Raw genomic sequence first — 19,462 nt, 5'->3', positions numbered from 1 at the left:
GCATGTCCCTTAAAAAATGGAGCTGTGATATTAAACATATAATGTTCCATATTAGTCGGTCGTCATGACAGAACTTTGCCATATCTGAGTGTAGGAAAAGAAAATGTTACTCATGAAATTTAACAGCTCTTTATTTTTTAGAACAGCTGTATGCCTTCTGTCTGTAATGGGAAACTTACTTCCCATTTTTGCCTTTTATACTTTTATATGAAATTACTTCCATATTTCTTGTGGTTTCAGTGCTGAAGAAAGCATAGCATCTTTTTCATAATGTTTACAGCAAAATAATACTGTAACAATAACTATAGTTCTTTATTACAGACAAATGTATATGTCAGGTTATTATAGATTATTTTACCTTCAGCTATTCAACATTTCAATTTACTTGGTCTCTTGCCCTGGAAAAATGTTAAATAAAAACAGCTAATCAGAACACTCTATTCTGATATCAGTACAAAATCCTGCTTCCTATTAAATGGTTTCTGACTTGCATTCTTGTTTTTACAACCTTATAAATGGTACACAAGGTGTTCTTAGGCATTTTCTATTGTTTCTGTGTCTGAACTGGGGAATTCTGGTCCAATTAACAGAGGAAATATCATGAAAGCTGAGAGAACAGCTCTAATAAGTATTTTGTTAGTATTCCAAGAAATAAGGCAACATCAAGATCCATATAGTCTACATAGGAAAGAGTCATCTTCAAGTAAGTATCCATCCACTTTGCTAAACAAATAATTCCCTCAACACTGTCAAACTAGTTATTAAGTCTGCATTACTATTAATCTTCTCATCGTTCCTATCACCCATCTCCTCCCACATATGACTGTATGACTGTAACCTTGTTACTGGTATCCTTACGATTTATATCGACTGTTTCCTAATATGATTTGATTGCTTATTTGTCCCCTATGACTATCATTAACTGTTGTACCTAATGATTCTTGACGAATGTATCTTTTCTTTTATGTACACTGAGAGTGTATGCACCAAGGCAAATTCCTTGTGTATCCAATCACACTTGGCCAATAAAAAATTCCATTCCATTCCATTCCATTCCATTCCATTCCATTCCATTCCATTCTAGCTAGTGTCAGAAAACCAAGATTATGGCTTTTGCCAAAAGGCTGAAACTCCATTTATGGAGCACTAATGGCCATAAAATAGAATACCGGTAAGTGACTGTCTTTTAGTATTTAGGAGTAATCATGCACGCCACTGGCTCAAGGCAAGCCCACTGTGAATATGTGGTTGCTACTAGACCAAGATCTTCCAATGCTATCCTTAAATTTTTCCGAATCAAGGGAAGGTATTATGTTCCAACTGAACTTTCTCAGACTAAGTCTCTAGCCCAGTTCCTTCATGGGACTTTGGTTGGGCCCCCAGGTTTGTGTTTCCCCTCTCTGGAAAATGTACAATCTAAATTCATCAGAGCAGCTCTCCAGATACTGCGCTGTGTATTAAACTTACACCTACGACTGGAGACAGGAATGATTAAAGTTGAGTCCAGAGTGCCTCTAGCTTCTATAAACCTTTGGTTAAAGCTCAGACTTCTTTCCCCAAGGCTTAGCACCACTAATCCTCAGGATAACTTCCAATCCACATGCATCAAGGCTGCGGAATTATCTTTCCAATTTAGGCTACCCGCCCTCCACATTTCTTAAGATGGAATATGAATCGGGAAAAACAATCCCTGAAGCAAAGGTTAAAAGGACACAGAAAGGCAAGCAGACCTAGGGAAAGCTCCAACCTGCCTGTCACCACTACACATCATCCACACCATTACTGCAGCCAGCTGCTTCACACAACTAGAAACACCTAACTATCAGAAAGCTTTGTCTCTTGCCCCATGCAAGAATTTGCCTGCGAGCAAGAAATGGTGGGAAAAAAATAGACAAAGTAATAAAAAATGAGGAAGCTAAAATGCTCTGGGACTTCAGATTTCAAACTGACACCCAACATCCCAGACTTAACAATTTTGATAAGAAAAGACAAAATAAATCTGGACAGTGGAAACTGCAAAGCTTGGAAACAGCAGAATAGAACAGAAAAGCACAAAATACAAATAGAAGAACGATTATGACAAAGGAAACAAAGATAGCAGCAATAATACTGGGCACCTTGTGTGCAATTCTGAAACATCCAGAGCACCAAATGAACGACTATTGACGTTTACAAAATCACCATCGGTCAATTACAAAAGGCAGCCTTACTTGGAACAGCTTACATTCTGTTATGACTTGAATATTATTGAACAACATCTGGCTATCCCAGGTCCTTGAAAGGACTCGATAGGTGGACAAAAATGCCAATTCCAGTCTAAACATCTGGCTGACTGGGCAACCAACTATGATAATCATGGTAGTTTTATTGTCAAACCTGCTTATAGACCGAGATCTAAGAAAAATTAATTCCTGGAATAAATACGATGAGAGACAAGACATTTTCTTCTTCTGAGCAAATTCCAGGATGTTCTGCAAGTGACAATCAAAATGTCCATGGAGGAAAAAGTAATTCTGTTGCCCTTGGAGGCCAAATTACTTCTGTGGCTCAATACTTTTCATATTAAGAGATTCACACAACAAATAGACTGCTGCTCATAGAGAACAGTCTAATGTCCTAATCAGGGTGCACCAGTGTTTTACCAGAATATTGGCTAAAATAAGAATCTACCATAAAAAAACCCAGCAATATACTATGGAGCCGGTTTATGAGGTTCTTAAATTATGCCTGAAGTTATAGATTGAATTCAAGAAAATACAGAAATGTACACTGCATGCAGACTGACATCTATATTATACTCAGAAACAGGGGTGGGAATCCCATTTGATTCTTGGGAAAAGAAACCTGGGATATCCCTGGTTTACTTCTAATTCAGTGCTTCCTCTGAGTTATGCTAAGGAGACTTTCTCTCTCTCCAACTGTGGTTGTGGACTGTTTGCGACGTGGGGGAGATTTCATGAGTAGAAAGTTGGCCATCTACAACATGTTTGTTGCCTCCGTGTCCTGGCCCCTTGAATCGTCTGTTAGATAAATAAGAATTTACCCACACAGTAGTCAGTCAGTTTCTCCTTTTAATGTACTTCTCTGCAAAATACGTGCGTGGACAATGCTTTATGTAAAAATTCTATTTCTTTTTACAGAAGGAATGAAAAAGGCAGAGACAGGATTTTCTTTGCAAATTTTGGAACAAAGAAAGGACTGAGATAGCAATCAAGGGGAGAAAAACTATGTTTCCTTGAACAACAATGGTTGACTTGGAAACTAAACTCAAGTCGATGCCATTGTGTTCTCTGCTTATGAAAAATCGGATTCTTTAATATCTGTAAAGAATGTTCTGTGAAAAGAGTCTTTTTTACACTGAACTTAAAAATCCTTTCTAAAGTTCAAATCTGGCTTTTATTTATGAATACTTTAGGCCCACTGTACAATCTCTCATGCTAGAAGCCTAGATCAGTAATGGCTAACCTTTTCCGGACCGAGTGCCCAAAGCGTGCATGTATGTGTGTATAAGTACGTGCATGTGCGCCCGAACCACCAAAATGCAATGCATGTGCGGCCCCCGTGCACGCATCCTGGCCCCCCACATGTGTACCATGCATTTGCGTGCAGCTCCCTGCATGCATCCCGCCCCCATGCATTTACACATGCCTCCTGCACGCACCCCTCACAGGCGCACCTGGCCCCTCGCACATGCCCAGCCTCCATGTACATGTGTCCCCTGCATGTGCCCCACCTCCATGCATGCGTGGCAGAGACCTGAAGACCAGCTGGCCAGCAGGAAGTGCGTGCACATGCACATCAGAGAGGGCATTGCGTGCCACCTCTGGCACACATGCCATAGGTTCACCATCACAGGCTTAGACCATTTTATAAGAACAGCCTAGTTTCTCTTCAGCTTTGGGTTCAATTTGCTGGATAGAACAGAAAGCAGGGTTATAAAAAAGAGACAGTGAAATCTCATTTTTTGAATACTGTAGCCTTTTCTTAAGAAAAATTAAGATATATAGCTTTTAAGGTTGTTTCAGCTAGAATATTCCACGTTATTCTTATCTTGTTATAAGCTATTATTGGGTACCACTAATGGGAAAATGCTGGTAAACAATAAATTCCAGTATTATGTTTTTCTTACTTTCTGGGAATTAGAGAGGTTAGGTATTTCCTCAGATGAGAAGGCAAGAATATATGTATGGTCTCATGGACCATGTCCCTTGAACAAGGGATTGGATTAGAAGACTTCCGAAGTGCCTCATAGCTTCTAGAACATGCTTTCTAGAATAAGATTTGTATTGACAACTGACCTTTAATACATCAACACAGTTGACTGAAATTCAGTAAAATAAATTGGCAAGTGCAACATATATTATAGCTAGCAACATATACTATAGTTAGAGAAGCATGAATGTAAAATTTGATACACTAATTTTCCCAATTCTTAAAGTCAGGGAACTCTGCACACATTTCATGTTCTACTGTTCTAGTGCTCGTATTTTTATGTTTTGTCTGTCTGTCTGTCTAGGTAGCTACAGTCTGTCTCTCTCCCTCCCCCTCCCACCCCTCTCTCTTCCTCCCTCCTTCCATCTATATCTGGGAATTTGAAAAGCAAATCAGATGTGTGCATATGTAAGTTCAGGAGCTGTAACTTGAGTGTAGAATTATTTTCATTTAGAAAAAAGTGACATCGATACCCTCTTCCTCCTGCATTTAATATAGCATCTGATTTAAAGAATTAAATAAAAAAGCTTTATGAAATAAGTATTTGAATTGAAATTGTCCATGATTTCTTTTCTTCTTTAATAAAAACAGTAATTAAAAGTGGTATTATACTGCCCCATTCTGGACAGATGGAATGAATGCATCTGTGTAATAACTTTTAATGTATACTGATTAATCTGTAACTTTTAAAAGAGCATAGATCTCATAGGGAGAGCTTTGAACTAGTTCGTACTGCTGAAGCTGTGATCATATGCTCATAATTCAGGCATTTTGGCAACCACCTCGTGACCTTTCCAGCCAGCTCACCAAAATTAATGGGGAAGCGGGCAAGGAAGCTTGCAACTCACTCCCATAAGCACTACCCACTCACCCTCCTCAGCAGCCTACTTGTGGTCCACCTAAAGAAAGGTTGGTCATGACCAGGACGTACAACTACTCATGGGCTTTCCCATCGACTTTGCTTGTTGGAAGCCAGCAGAAAGTCACAAGTAGCAGTCATGTGAGATCCTTACTTAATGACTCACAATCGTCACTTAATGATGGCAAAGGGGATTGCTGGGACTGCCATTGCTAAATGATGACGTAATGTGAAATTCCAGACCCAATTGCCATTGTAACCTGCACTGTCACTACCATATACTATTTGAGCTACACTGGTTTTCGGTGTTCTAAGGCACTTCAAGGTGCTGGTTGTTACCTACGGAGCTCAGGATCTGGAAGTGAGGGATCTAAGAGAAGGAAGAACTATACATTTTTATTCAGTATCTTTAGGTTCTTCTTCAAGAAACATATTTACACACATTAACATTTTATGGATGAACAATAGATACTGTAATAGCAATGAAATAAAAAAGTTATTTTTCTATATACACAGTGGTGGGAACCTCCCGGTTTAACAATCGGTTCGGTGATTGCGCAATTTGCTGCACACATGTGCACAGTTTGAAGAAATCTTCACTTCCTGGTTTCTTCGGAGGAGTAACACAGCTGATTCGCACGGCAATCCGCTCTACCGTGCAAATCAGCTGAGAAGATAAAGGTAGGAAAATAGCATAGGCAGGAGGGTGGGCCCATCTGATCATCGGGGCAAACCAGTTCGCTCCCAGCTGATCGTCGGAGCTACCGGTTCACCCAAACCAGTCCGAACCGGTAGAATCCCAACCCTGTATATACAAATTTGGATCCTTTAGTGGAGATAAAATCTATGTCTACTCTTGCATATATAATAGAAATGGAATTCATTTTTTTCTTTTTTTTTGACAAAAAAACAATGTACATTATTCTACATATAATAACGGCAGCAAGACTAGCCTCTGCACAGTGCTAGAGAAACACAAATATACCCTTGGAAGACTTAATAATTAAGAAAGTCTTGGACTGCGCTGTAATGGACAAGATGACACTTGAGCTGAAAGGATTGATGGATTTGGAATATTATATAATATTGGAGAAGTGGTATAAATGGATTGCAAATAGAAAAAAAATTAGATAAAGTAGGATTGAATTTAGTTAGAATGTATAGAATATAAATGAAATATAGTAATATGTAAATGATCAGTTATGCACAAACTTTCTTTTTTTTGTATTTTAATTGTTGAAAATCAATAAAATATTTATTAAAAAAAAAAGAAATGGAATTCATTTCTATTGGAATAGAAAAAAATAAAAATGAAAAGATGTAAGACTGTTAACCATTTTTAAAAATGTGAAAATTACCTGAATCTTTATCTATTGCTTCAACTTTGATGCCAAGCACTCCTGGGGCACTATTTTCCCAGACTGAAGCTTCATATATAGCTTTGGTAAATATGGGCGCTTCATCATTTACATCAAGAACAATTACTATCAGGTTCTGAGTGGCAGATAGAGCTGGATTGCCATTATCGAGAGCAACAACCTTCAAGGTATAATATTCTTGGTTTTCACGGTCCAAAGCAAAGACTGTTGTTAGCACTCCTAAAGGAAGACGAGAAAAGATATTAATGCCATCTCATTCAGTTGCTGTTCCCATAAGGCACTATGAGGATGCACAGCATGAGAGTTCAGATACCATGCCAATCTATGGTTTGTTTTAACCAATATTCAGAAACCTATCTATTGCTTGGGGTGCAAAGAACTAGAAAATTATTGTACATCTTATCATAACAGAGGCTATGAGTACTAGAACCTCAAAGAAAAGGAACTTATTAGGAACACACATCTCTGCAAAAGTTTTCTAAAACATGCTTGGAACTTCAGCATTTTGCTTATGAATGTTGTGTTCTTTGGTTAATGGTAATTATGGAAGCCTCTTATAATGCCACTTACAAGATTGATTCAAATAATTATCTCTATTATCAAATATTCCTTTTATAGGAACATATTTTATACTCATACAACTCCAGAGATGTTGATCTTGATATAAATCTTACACTGTTTGGCATCTGCATGCCTTAAGGAGACTCTTCTGTATGATTCTCCCTGCAAGATACAATCAGTATCTGAAGTCTTTTTTCAAACCCCAATTGCAAGATAAATGGTTAACAGGAGCAAAGCTTCATCATCAACTTTCCAATGTTTTCTTTCAGATGCTCGACTATAAAAAAGGCTGTTCAGAAAAGTCTTCAACTGAATGTTTTTGGTCTAATATATATTTAAATCTGTTCTATTACATAGCTATCTTGTAATATTTATTTTTATGTTTATTGGATAGAAAAATACTGATTTTAAGAGGTTTTCAGGGTTTTCATGTCTTGCCAAAAACGACTTAATATAAGTTTCTTAGATAAAATCATCTGTGACTATTATGGAATCTCTCAATTAGTTTTCTGAATGCTGTCCAAGAATTACTCGGCCCTTATCAGCTTTTATGACTGCTTTGGCCTTCAGAGACATGGTGTATCACTGAAAGAAATAAAAACACTGGACACAGATAAATATAAGTGCCATTCCCTGTTTCTGCAAACCTTTAATACCTCCCTTGATGTTCTTCTTAACTATTTGTTTGGTTATATAAAGGTCATTAAAAGATATGATTTTAAAATGTGCCTTGAGTATGCTGATTCTGGTATAGTTACTAATCAAATAAATTGTTTGCCTGCTTGCTTCTAGCATTTTTCCCTTAACACTGTGTCAATAAATTGAGATGCATTTTAAGAAAACCGTTAAAACACAACTTAAGAGTATTGAATTTTTCATATGCTACATGTAGCTATGAGCTATTTTCCCATAGACTTAGACTCTATGATAAATTAAAAATTGTATTTCCAGGAAATCAATAAGGATGCAATTAGTATTATCTCCAGGGTAACATCAATGGAATCAACTTATCCCTTTTAACTTACCAGTAGCTTTATCTATGAAAAAGGCATGGTCTTCATTGCTTGAGAGAAGATATGTTACTTGTCCATTCATTCCTTGGTCTGGATCATGTGCTATTATGTGATGTGCTATTGAGCCTACCTCTGCATCCTCTCTAATGTAGGAAACAGGAGATGAAACAAAGCTAGGGCTGTTATCATTGACATCTAAAATGACAATTTTTACTGTCAGTGAACATTGGTTATGCTCAGTCAGGCTTACAGCCTGATTTGAAGCCAATACTGTCAGGACAAAAAATGGAGTTATTTCTCGATCAAGAGATACTGCTGTAATTAAGGTACCATAAATAGGATGGATGAAAAATGAATTTTCTGTCAAGTAATTACTATGCATTGAATACTGAAGATTTCTGTTTAAAAAACTACCGTCTCCATCTCTTGCGCTAAATGTATACACCAAAGTACCAACAGGCACATTTTCCTCTATCCCAATTACAATAAAGTTATTTTGGAAAGAAGGTAAGTAGTCATTTTGATCTTCAACATCAATACTGAGGAAAACAGTCTCATTCTGTGGAGAACTGTTTAGACAGTCAGTTACAACAACTCTGAAGAAGTAGTGAGATATTGCTTCATAATCAAGTGCTTTAGAAAGAAAGAGATCGCCTGTAGCATTATCAATTTCAAATGGAATATCAGAATCTTCTTCAGGGATAATAAAATGCTGTTTTCTGTTGGGATATAAATGCTGATCAGGGAGTTTTAAAGAGCCCATGACTTGACCAGGTCTAAAATCTTCTGGTATAGCAAAATGTCTGATGTATTGAGAAGAATAAGAAATTCCTTTGCCAAGAGGTATTACCTAGGCAAAAAAAAAGAATGTATTTATTTATTAATGGCATTTTGTAACATTTTCCCCTGAAATGGGAATGATTACTCATTCATTGACTGATAATATTAATTTCAGTTAAGGCCGATATGTCTTGAAAATTTGAACAAGGTCAGCTTGAACTTTCCATTTGTTTCATAAGACCTCTCTTGTTGAGTTAGACCTAAATTAGCCTGTACAGCTGAAAATATTCCCCTTAGAAACTAACAAGCATAACATTACAACACCCTTCAGCTCATTATTCTCAGAAAATTATATTATGATATAGTCAAATTATCAGCCTGAGGGCAGCATGCATCACATGCTGGCCACACACCTCCACCTGGTTTAGCAAAGGGGAAAAAAGTTGTGATACATCACGTGATGATGCTGTGAAACCGCGTATTTGACACCCCTATATATATCATTATGATGGTTAACAGGGCCTCATTTTCTAGTATTTTCAAGCATTTTTGTGTTCATTAGTATACCATGATGTATAATCAATGATTTCATCTATTGATTAATTTTGCAAATGATCCTTCATACTGTGGCAGACGTTACTCTGCTACTACTTCTGTAGTAACTCAGAAATAATTCCAGAAATAATATTCTACTAACTGCATAATCAAGAGAAAATCAGGTGTCTATTAAAGCTAAATGAAACAATCTTTTTATTGACAGCCTGGATATTATGGAATTTTTCAGGGTAAGAAGGTTAGATCAAAAGAACTATCCACACTTCTTCATTAACTATTAAAAACAATCTTCTTCATCCGATACAATGTTCGGCATGACTTCCTCTGTTGTGTTTAAGCCACAAATGTTATTTCATTAGATGATACAATATATTTTTGTTATGAAGTCAAAATTAAATATTACTACAATTAGATTATTCATACTTTAAAATGCAGTGTTTTTTCTGTTCAAGAGAGAGCAATGCTCTTTATATTGAACAACAGAATGTGTCAAATTTTGTACTATTAAGAAATACAATTGGTGGCTTAAAATGCATCAGGTCACATCATCTATTGCATACATTAAGTAAAATCACACCTTTGTGGTGAGTTATATTGAAATAGTTTCATTTGGTTGGTTATAACTGAACGCACTGTAATGGACAACAAAAATTCCAATGAAACACTCAAGTGCTTAAAACCATACTAAACACACCCAAAGGTTATTAAAGGATCAACCTAAGAAATATATAAAAATACCTATATTTTGACTAAACCACAATTAACTTTTCACATTCAACAAGATCTGAGTGCAAAGATGTTAGCAGGAACCATTCTGTAAGTTGATGATATACCATCCATGGCTTTAGAACATTATGCATTTCTTTTAAAGCCTTTGATAAAAAACCCCAGAACCTTCCAAATTGGCCAAAGAATTGTAAATACATATGACAGAAGAAGAAAAATTATTGTAGAAGATAGGTAGATAATAATATATAAGATAATAATGATATCAGCTGAATGTGCTTACTTTGATCTTAAATTTAAATTAAACCAAATTTAATTTTTGTCCAGGTTCAGCATTTCTTTGCTCAAGATTGATGAATCTTTGGGAGTATGCGCCCCCCTCCCCACATCAGTGAAAGGTACTGAAACAAAGATGTGCATCATTATTTTTCTGCTGCTTTTAGTTATATTTTTAATTTTTCCATATATACTTTGTAATTGTATTATTTAAAGGCAGGGGTGATATTCAGCAGGTTCTGGAGAACTGGTAGCGGAAATTTTGAGTAGTTCGGAGAACCGGCAAATACCACCTCTGGCTGGCCCCAGAGTGGGGTGGGAATGGAGATTTTGCAATATACTTCCCCCAGGAGTGGGGAGGGATGGGGATTTTGAGGTATCCTTCCCCTGCCACACCCACCAAGCCACACCACGCCCACAGAACTGGTAGTAAAAAAATTTGCATTCCACCACTGTTTAAAGGGATATATTTCTTTTAATGAAGGAAATATTCATGCCAAATTCTGCAGCACCCATATTTTAAAATAAATAAAGGATGTACAAATGAAACAACAAAGAGAGATTGAACGTATGGCGCTCTGGATAGGGTATCCATATGTCCAAAATATCATTAATTTTGGTCTCTTTTAGTTGATTCGTATTCAAAAGTACTACTTCTCAAAAAACACTGTATGCTGAAGCCAATACCTCAATATTGATGACTGTTTCCCCTTGAAGAGAAGGATCTCCCTTGTCAATTGCCTTGATTACCATTCGATAGTTTGAATGCCAATTGTATAAAAGAGCTTTGGTAGTTCTTAACTCACCGCTACTGCTGTCAATCTGAAAATGACCTAAACTTTCTTCTGAAAGAGATACACGAGCATGTTAAGAAAGTGTTATTTAGAAGAACCTTAAACAATGTTAAGTACTGAGTTTGACAGCTGACAATTCAAAATTTTGAATTGTGCAAAATTCTGTCACATGGCAAGCAGAATATAACCATGTTTCCCTAAATGTGCATATTTTTTCTCTCTGCCTTGCAGTCTTAAAAAGATTCACTTAAATAGAAATCAACTTCCAATTCAAGGAATAAAAATTTAAACTAATATCCTTTATAAGCTTACAGAAATCTCTGGCACTTTTAAAAAAGCAATCTGATTTCTTAGGGTACAATTTTAACCCCTCATCCCTCCATGTTACAAGAGATAATGATATACCCAATCAATATGCAATGAAGGTCATTTATACCAGTGATGAGCAATTCAAATTTATAATCCATATTTGGCCCCAAATTCTCCAAGATTGCACTGCCTCAAGTCAAGGAGACCTTTTCCTCTATCTTAATAGTGTCACTTTCTATGCTTCCCTTCAAATATTATACCTGAGAATAAGGATATTTTCTGGGAAACTCTCTATATAGTATGGCAAGTTGCTCTGAGAGAGTAATCTATATTCCCTGTTTCCCCTAAAAAAAGACATCCTCTGATAATAAGCCCAATCGGGCTTTTGAGCGCATGCGCTAAAGTAAGCCCCCCCCTGAAAATAAGCCCTCCCTGAAAATATTTAAATGTATGCACAGCTGGTACCCGCCGTTTCCTCCACACGCCCAAAATAATAAGACCTCCCCGCCCAAAATAATAAGACCCTTAACCATAGTCAAATAGGCTAACCTACAGAATACGTACAAAATACAGTATCCAAGTATGCCCACGGAATTAAAATTTGGCAAATTTTATGTCATAAAACATTTTCTGTGCTGATTTGAGTGTGTTAACGGTTCAACATGGATCATTTTCAAGGCAGGTACATCTTTGAATATATGCCAGCCTTTATAGTGAGAGCAGTACATTAGACGCTCTGTCACTGTTGAAGACATTGAGGAATCTGGTAAGGAAATATCTTTGAAAGTATGTCCTAATATATATCAGATAAGAATAAAAAAAAAAATTCCACATGGTTGATACCCTCGAGCAGCAGAACACATTTTGTATCAACTGTGGCTTTGAATACAGTAGCTATACTATTTTATAACATATCATAAACCTATCAGAGTTTACAGATAAACATTGGATAGATTGTCATGGCTTACTTTGGGAGAATAAGATCCAAAACACAGATGTCACCCATCCAGTTTGTCACAATTAAGATAAATATATATTAATAATATATTAATATATTATTATGACAAACTGAACATGTGACATCTGTGTTCTGGATCATATTCTCCCAAAATAAGCCATGACAATTCATGAAGTCTAGATTCTCCCATTTCCTAAATAATTCCAAGAAATATGGAAGTCAGAGAAAAACAGACCAAGGCGAGAAGCAACCTAGAACTAAGGAGAAATTGTCCTAACAGTGAGAACAATCTACCAGGGGAACAGCTTGCCTTCAGAAGTTGTGGGTGCTTCATCATTGGAGGCTTTTAAGAAGAGATTGGACAGTCATTTGTCTGAAATGGTATATGGTCTCCTGCTAAAGCAGGGGATTGGACTAGATGACCTCTGACAATGTTCTTGTTCCTGTCCCTATGGGATAGGTATTGTCTCTATGGGATGCCCCCAGCAGGCTCAGTTACCCTCCAATCCATAGAATCCCAGTACCTCAGTAAAAATAAAAAAGGCAATAGTCACCTGACATAGCATTCCTTAAGTTACACATGGGTGGTGCTAAATGGGTGACAATGACCAGATGCAGCCATACTATTTTTACTTCATAAATAATATTACCTGAGGATAACAAATACAGCACTATTCCATTGTTTCCAGAATCAAGGTCTTTGGCAAATATACTGGCCACTCGTGTTCCTGCTGGTTGCCTTTCTAAAACCTAAAATTAAACAATTCAGTTAAAACTAAATGTTTCAAATTTACAAGGAATTCAAATAATTTGTGTCCCAAAACAAAATCATGACTTATGGTTGGAGACAATTTTCACAAATATATTCACAAATAGGCGGGTTCATACCATATATTCAGATATTTTTCTGTTATCTATTTGCCCCTTTTCTGAGGGGCTGGATCAGCATGATTTTCAGCCTACTTATCAAAATATTACTAATAGTCAAATTTATTGACTGATTGCAGGATGCTTACTTCTATCTCTTGCCATAGGTAAGTTGTAATTTGTTGAGGTTGGTTGAGGCTCTATTTTCCAGTCACAGCATAACCTAAGCTGATATATTAAAAATACTTCATCTCACTGACTAGCTGAGCATATACACATAAATACATACTATATTTATACATTTAGAAGACATGTCATAGCATTGTCATAGAATCTAGCTTCATTGATTTTTCTGTAATACCTATACAGGTTTCACTTTAAAAAATATATGCCATAGCAAGTAGCAGTATTTAACCAATTATGATTCCAAAAAGCTAACCTGACTTAGATTTTATTAATATTTGAAATTGGGAACATTATCTGACAAAGGTAATGATAAACCAGTATGGTTGCCACAAGACGTTCATGTTAATCATTGGGATCTCAGATCAAATTCTTTCACATTTTGTAACAGGATACTCAAATTCTAATTCAAACGTTTGACCACAAGATGGTGACCAAAACCAATTTTTCTTCATACATTTTTTTTTTACTTGCCTGTAACGCAAATTGAACATACACTGGGTCGAATTCACATTCAAATTTAAAATTAATACCCTCCATATTCCGTCTCACTGTAATACAATGTATAAAATGTCCCCAAAGCCCTTTCTCAAACCTGCACAGTAACAGACTCTGCATATTTTGCAAACCTTGAAACGTAGCAGATCCTGAGAGAAGCATGGACGGTTGTCATTGACGTCCATAACTGAGATATAGACAGATACGGTAGCATTAAGTTGAGGGACTCCATGGTCTGTTACCAGAGCGATCAAATGGTGCTGAACTTGCTGCTCATAGTCTAATGCCACCCAGTTTATAATTTCCCCTAGTGAAAAGGAACAATGAAAAGAAAGAGTATTGTGGGATGCATTTTGTCTTAATAAGTAGCACAAGGTACCATTTGCTGCTTCTGTCACTTGATCCATTACCCAGAGGCTAGCAACAGCAGTCATTCAGCATTACTTGTGCATCTACTGTCATTGTGCAGTAAATGACTTGGACTTCACACAAAAGTTAGTGTCAGAACCAGATGCTATCAGCCAGAAGCAATTAGATTGTCAGGGTTCCAAGTAATACACCCATAGCAAACATAACTCCAAGGCTGGTAGATTCCTCAAAGAATAGTTTTATTGGGATATATCATATTGGCACAGGCTGGTGAAAACCAACTCTGAATGTTCCTACGGTTTTCACCTAATTAGGTAAACATTTTCTCCCTTCCCTAAACTATCAGCCATATAGTCCAATCAAGGTGTCGTCCAGTTGTCTGTTAACTTCATTCCTCCCCTCTCTGACCACCTGTTGGAATGTCCTTGGTTCCCAGGAGAAAGAATTTTGTTTTGGCTACAAACTCCAACTATCTTTATTCACCCCTCCCTATCCCCCAGCTCCAGTGTGGCAGCACTGAAGCCTCAAAATGGCTTCGGTCAGGTCAGCTTCAGGGTTGACACAGATAATATTATGATTCCCAGACCAGCAAAACAAAAGGGATGACGTTATTTTAGTTGTTAAGGAAACTCACTAAAATCTTTTTAAATTGGGGATTCTCAGTACAAATGTTTTTGAGAGACTAAGGAACATTTCTTCATTTTGTTCAGAGCTGCAGATATTCTGAAGCCTTGCAACAACTAAATATGAGTTATCTGGAAACTTTTAAAAATGAATTGCCTCATAATAGAATAATACAGCAGTGGTTATACTCCATGATTTCCAAATTATTTCTTTATATCTGCAACAGCAATGCTGCTTTATTCGTTTTTTTCAATTGATAAAAGGACAGGTTTTATGGAATGTATTATTTACATGTAGAAACAACTGTTCTGGCAATTAATCTGGCAATTTATGTGTAATTTCCATTCCATTTATCCATTGTTCTGGATAAAATTAGTTTATCATCACACCTTTTCTTGAATTTTATTCCGTATCAGCTCTCTCATTCTCTTTAAAAAATACCAGTAGATTATTTACATCTGTGACATGCTATTATTAAGCATTTCGTACAAATATCTCTAAATCATGCATAAAGCCATGCTAGTCAATTTCCTATCAAAAGGGGTAAGCACTAGCTATGAAGTTTGAATTAACTTAAATTCTCCAAATGAAAGAAAAAGTTAGAAGAAGAAAAGGGCAAATATGTCAGCAAGAATAGAAATAGACAATTGTATAGTTTTAAAGCAGTAGGGCATCCCTGAGAAACTGGGGCAGCAGAATACAGAGAAAACTCAGATTGAGGGGGGCATTAGTATCAATTGATGGCACATACTGAGAGAATCTGACTGACTTTTATCCTAGAAGTTCATTCCTCAAATCAGTAGAATAGATGTAAGAAGCACAGACTACTCAGCATTTGTGCTGATGGTTTATATTTTTTAACTTTATGATACTTGGGAGTATCAAAAACTTTTTTTTATTTATTAAGTAATGAAGACTGCATTCTATTTTTAGTTTTATTTTTTTTTCTTTGCACCTATGATGCCCAGTTTTACTAAATGTTGAGATGCAGTTTGTTAATTGACAAATAAATTAAATAATTAAACTAATTCAATGAATGCACATATTACTAGAAAAATAACACAGCCCACCTGAATATAGGGAAAATTGTAAAATGTTTTTACCTGTATTGGAATTGATTCTGAAATAATTGTCATTTGATAAGATGAAGTAGGAGAGCTGCCCGTTTCTTCCAGAGTCCTTGTCAATTGCTTTAATTGTGCCAATCACACCTTGGGGTAATACTCTTTCCTCAACTTCAATAAAATAGACATCGTGAAGAAACACAGGAGAGTTATCATTTTCATCAATTACACTGATTATTATTAATGTGCTTGCATTTTGTACTGACTTATCCATTGAGCTAGTAACAAAAGCTCTAAAAGTATGAGTTTGCAAATGTTCATAGTCTAAAGGATTATGTAAGTAAACCATGCCTGTTTCTGGATCAATTTTAAAAGAAACAGAATCTATGTTATGTTCCAAAGAGTATGTAAGAGTAGCAGAAATGTGATAGGAATTTAGCTTACAGGCCCTTATTTGCAGGATTCTGGCACCTAAACAGGATCTTTCACTAACTTCCACTTGATATAACAACTTTTCAAAAGTCAACACAGGACTTCCCTTTTGTTTGTCAATTAGCACTCCTAAAATCAACACAGAGCTCAGGGAAGGATTTCCATGATCTTCTGCTATGATGTATACCACTACATGTTCATGCTGCTTATGACCACTCAGATCTCTAGTAAGGTAAAGAATCCCAAGAGCTGGATCAATAGTAAAAATACTTGACTGACTGCTTACAATGGCATAACGGATGAGCCCATTGAGCCCACTGTCTTTATCTTCTGCATGAGCAATATAAAGAGCTGTTCCAGGTAGCGTGCTTTGAGATAGATATATTTGATCGTATTCTATCATAAATACTGGATGGTTATCATTGATATCAATCAGAGTTATGTTGACCTGGGCACTGCTGAAGATGGAAGAGCTTCCCAATTGCGACTGCACTGTAAGAAGTATGTGATCATGTGTTTCGTGGTCAAGTTGTTTTTTGGTGTGTATGATTCCACTGTGAGAATCAATAGTAAAAATTCCATGGGAATTGCCAGAGGAAATTCTATAAGAAACGGTATCCAGGAAATCTGTAAAAAGGAATCAAACAGAGAAGTTTAATAGTGTAGAGGTTTCATTTCATGGAAATGCATTCCAGTTTGCTTGAAAAATCCATGCTACAATATTAAATGAACTAAATATTTTAAGCCTGCTTTTAGATACTTCCTATTTGTTTTTGCTTTTGCTGAATCTAAAGCATGCAGAAAAATAAAGAGAAAACAAGATTCTATGGAGTATTTGTAAGAGCTATACCGTGTTTCCCTGAAAATAAGACCCTGTCTTATATTTTTTTTGAACCCTGAAATAAGCGCTTGGCCTTATTGCCATGTGCTCAAAAGCCCGATTGGGTTTATTATCAGGGGATGTCTTATTTTGGGGAAAACAGGGTATTTCTATCCCTTTAGATTATAAACTCTCTCACACACAAAATTGTGACCAGGATTGCCATGCGATCCGGTTGTAAAACATGACATCATGTGGCTGCATTGCTTAGTAACACAATTCTAGCAGTGCCAATTGCTGTTATAACTTTAGGACACACAGATCATTAAATGGGAATTGACAGGAGTTGCAGGTAAGAATTTGGAGTTGATATACTGTTGCTGCGGAAGGGTGTGGAGATCCTTTGGGTCATCAGGACATGCAGGCAGGTCAGTGAGGCCATAGAAAGGTGCATTTGAGATTAAGGGTGAGAAAAGTGAAAAATCTTTGGGATCTCGTACTGGCAACTCCAAATCTCAACCAACAAATGTTGTCTTACACACTGGCAAAAAAAAAATCAGAACATAAAATACAAGCTGGATGGATACAACCTAACAGACGACCCTCACTCTGTCAAAGACCTTGGAGTACTCATCTCAAATTATCTAAGTGCCAGAGCTCACTGTAACAACATTGCTAAAAAAGCATTAAGAGTTGTTAACCTAATCTTGCATAGTTTCTTCTCCGTAGTATTGAACTGCAAACTAGGGCATACAAAACTTTTGCCAGACCAATTCTCGAATACAGCTCATCTGCCTGGAACCCGCACTGCATATCGGACATTAATACAATCGAACGAATCCAGAGATATTTCACAAGAAGAGTCTTCCACTCCTCTGCTTGCAACAATATACCTTATGCCACCAGACTCGAAATTTTGGGCTTAGACAACTTAGAACTACGCTGCCTTCAGTCTGACCTAAGCATAGTACATAAAATTACCTGCTGTCCTACGTGTCAATGATTACTTCAGTTTCAACCACAATATATAAGCACACAATAGATATAAACTTAAGGTAAACCGATCCAAACTAAACTGCAGAAAATACGACTTCAGTAACAGAGTTGTCAATGCCTGGAATGCACTACCTGACTCTGTGGCTTTTTCCCCAAATCCCCAAAACTTTAACCTTAGACTGTCTACTGTCGACCTCATCCCGTTCCTAAGAAGTCTGTAAGGGGCGTGCATAAGTGCACCAGTGTGCCTACTGTCCCTGTCCTAATGTTTTCTTTTATTTGTATCCTTTTCATGTATTTATAATCATGTTTACATTTGTATCTGTCATAAAATACATGCTTGACTAAATGAATGAATGAATGAATGAATGAATGAATGAATGAATGAATGAATGGCAGGAACAACATACTGGGGTGACTTATGACCTTTCCTATGGGCTTTCCCATTTACTTTGTCTGTGAGAAGCCAGCAGAGAAAGTTGCAAATGGTCATCACATGATGCAGCTTGTGGTGACATCATAATTGCAATCTGCACATCTGAGAACCCGTATCATGATCACATGTCTGTGCGGATGCTACAATGGCTGGAACGTTTAGGACTTTTAGTTAAAAGTCTGTTTTTTTCCATACCACCATTACCTTGAACAAACGAAAATAAGCCAAAGACTTTATGTGAATTTACTTAAATCTCTGCTAACTACATCCAGTTAAGTTGAATGATTCTACTGTATAGACACCCATCAAAGTTCTTATGCAGTCAGAGCTTATAAATGATATGAGGTTAATTCAAGCCTGACCCCGCTATAGAACAAGGAATTAATAATACATAAGGCACACAAGCAAAGGGGACCTAGTCAAAGGAATGTCTTCGAAAACTTTATTACGAACTAGTAGTAGCTAAGACACCAGGCTAGAAACCAGGAAACTGGAAGTTTTGTCTTGCCTTAGCCTGCTGGTTGACTTGGGGCTAATTACACTCTCTCAGCCCAATTCATCTCACAGGCTGTTGTTGTGAGGAAAATAATTACAATAAAGAATATTAGATATATTCTGTCAGGTTTCGATGTCGTCTCAAATAAAATAAATTGCATTTCCAAACAGACAGTCTTTGAAGAAATCTTTCATTTTATTAAGCACGGCAATCTGTCCCCAATCGTGGTGTAGCCAACTCTGACTTCCTGACCCC

At 36.7% G+C, this 19,462-nt stretch overlaps 1 protein-coding gene across 1 annotated transcript in view; it reads right to left on the bottom strand.

The window, feature by feature from the left end:
- The window catches only part of DCHS2 (dachsous cadherin-related 2), a 76,735-nt gene that overhangs the window by 31,486 nt on the left and 25,787 nt on the right, over positions 1-19,462 (bottom strand). Inside the window, exons 6-11 of the mRNA XM_087875402.1 lie at positions 16,067-16,198; positions 14,102-14,277; positions 13,073-13,172; positions 11,049-11,206; positions 8,037-8,874; positions 6,430-6,669 (exon numbers count right to left, since the gene is read on the bottom strand). Of these exons, the coding sequence (XP_087731528.1) occupies positions 6,430-6,669; positions 8,037-8,874; positions 11,049-11,206; positions 13,073-13,172; positions 14,102-14,277; positions 16,067-16,198 (1,644 nt within the window). The remainder of the gene's footprint in view (positions 1-6,429; positions 6,670-8,036; positions 8,875-11,048; positions 11,207-13,072; positions 13,173-14,101; positions 14,278-16,066; positions 16,199-19,462) is intronic.

The sequence above is a fragment of the Pantherophis guttatus genome, chromosome 8, assembly GCF_059756535.1.
Source record: "Pantherophis guttatus breed Tessera chromosome 8, ASM5975653v1, whole genome shotgun sequence".
In the NCBI taxonomy this organism is placed as follows: domain Eukaryota; kingdom Metazoa; phylum Chordata; class Lepidosauria; order Squamata; family Colubridae; genus Pantherophis; species Pantherophis guttatus.
Note: the sequence above shows the minus strand (reverse complement) of the source record. Positions and strands in the feature narration are given on the sequence as shown.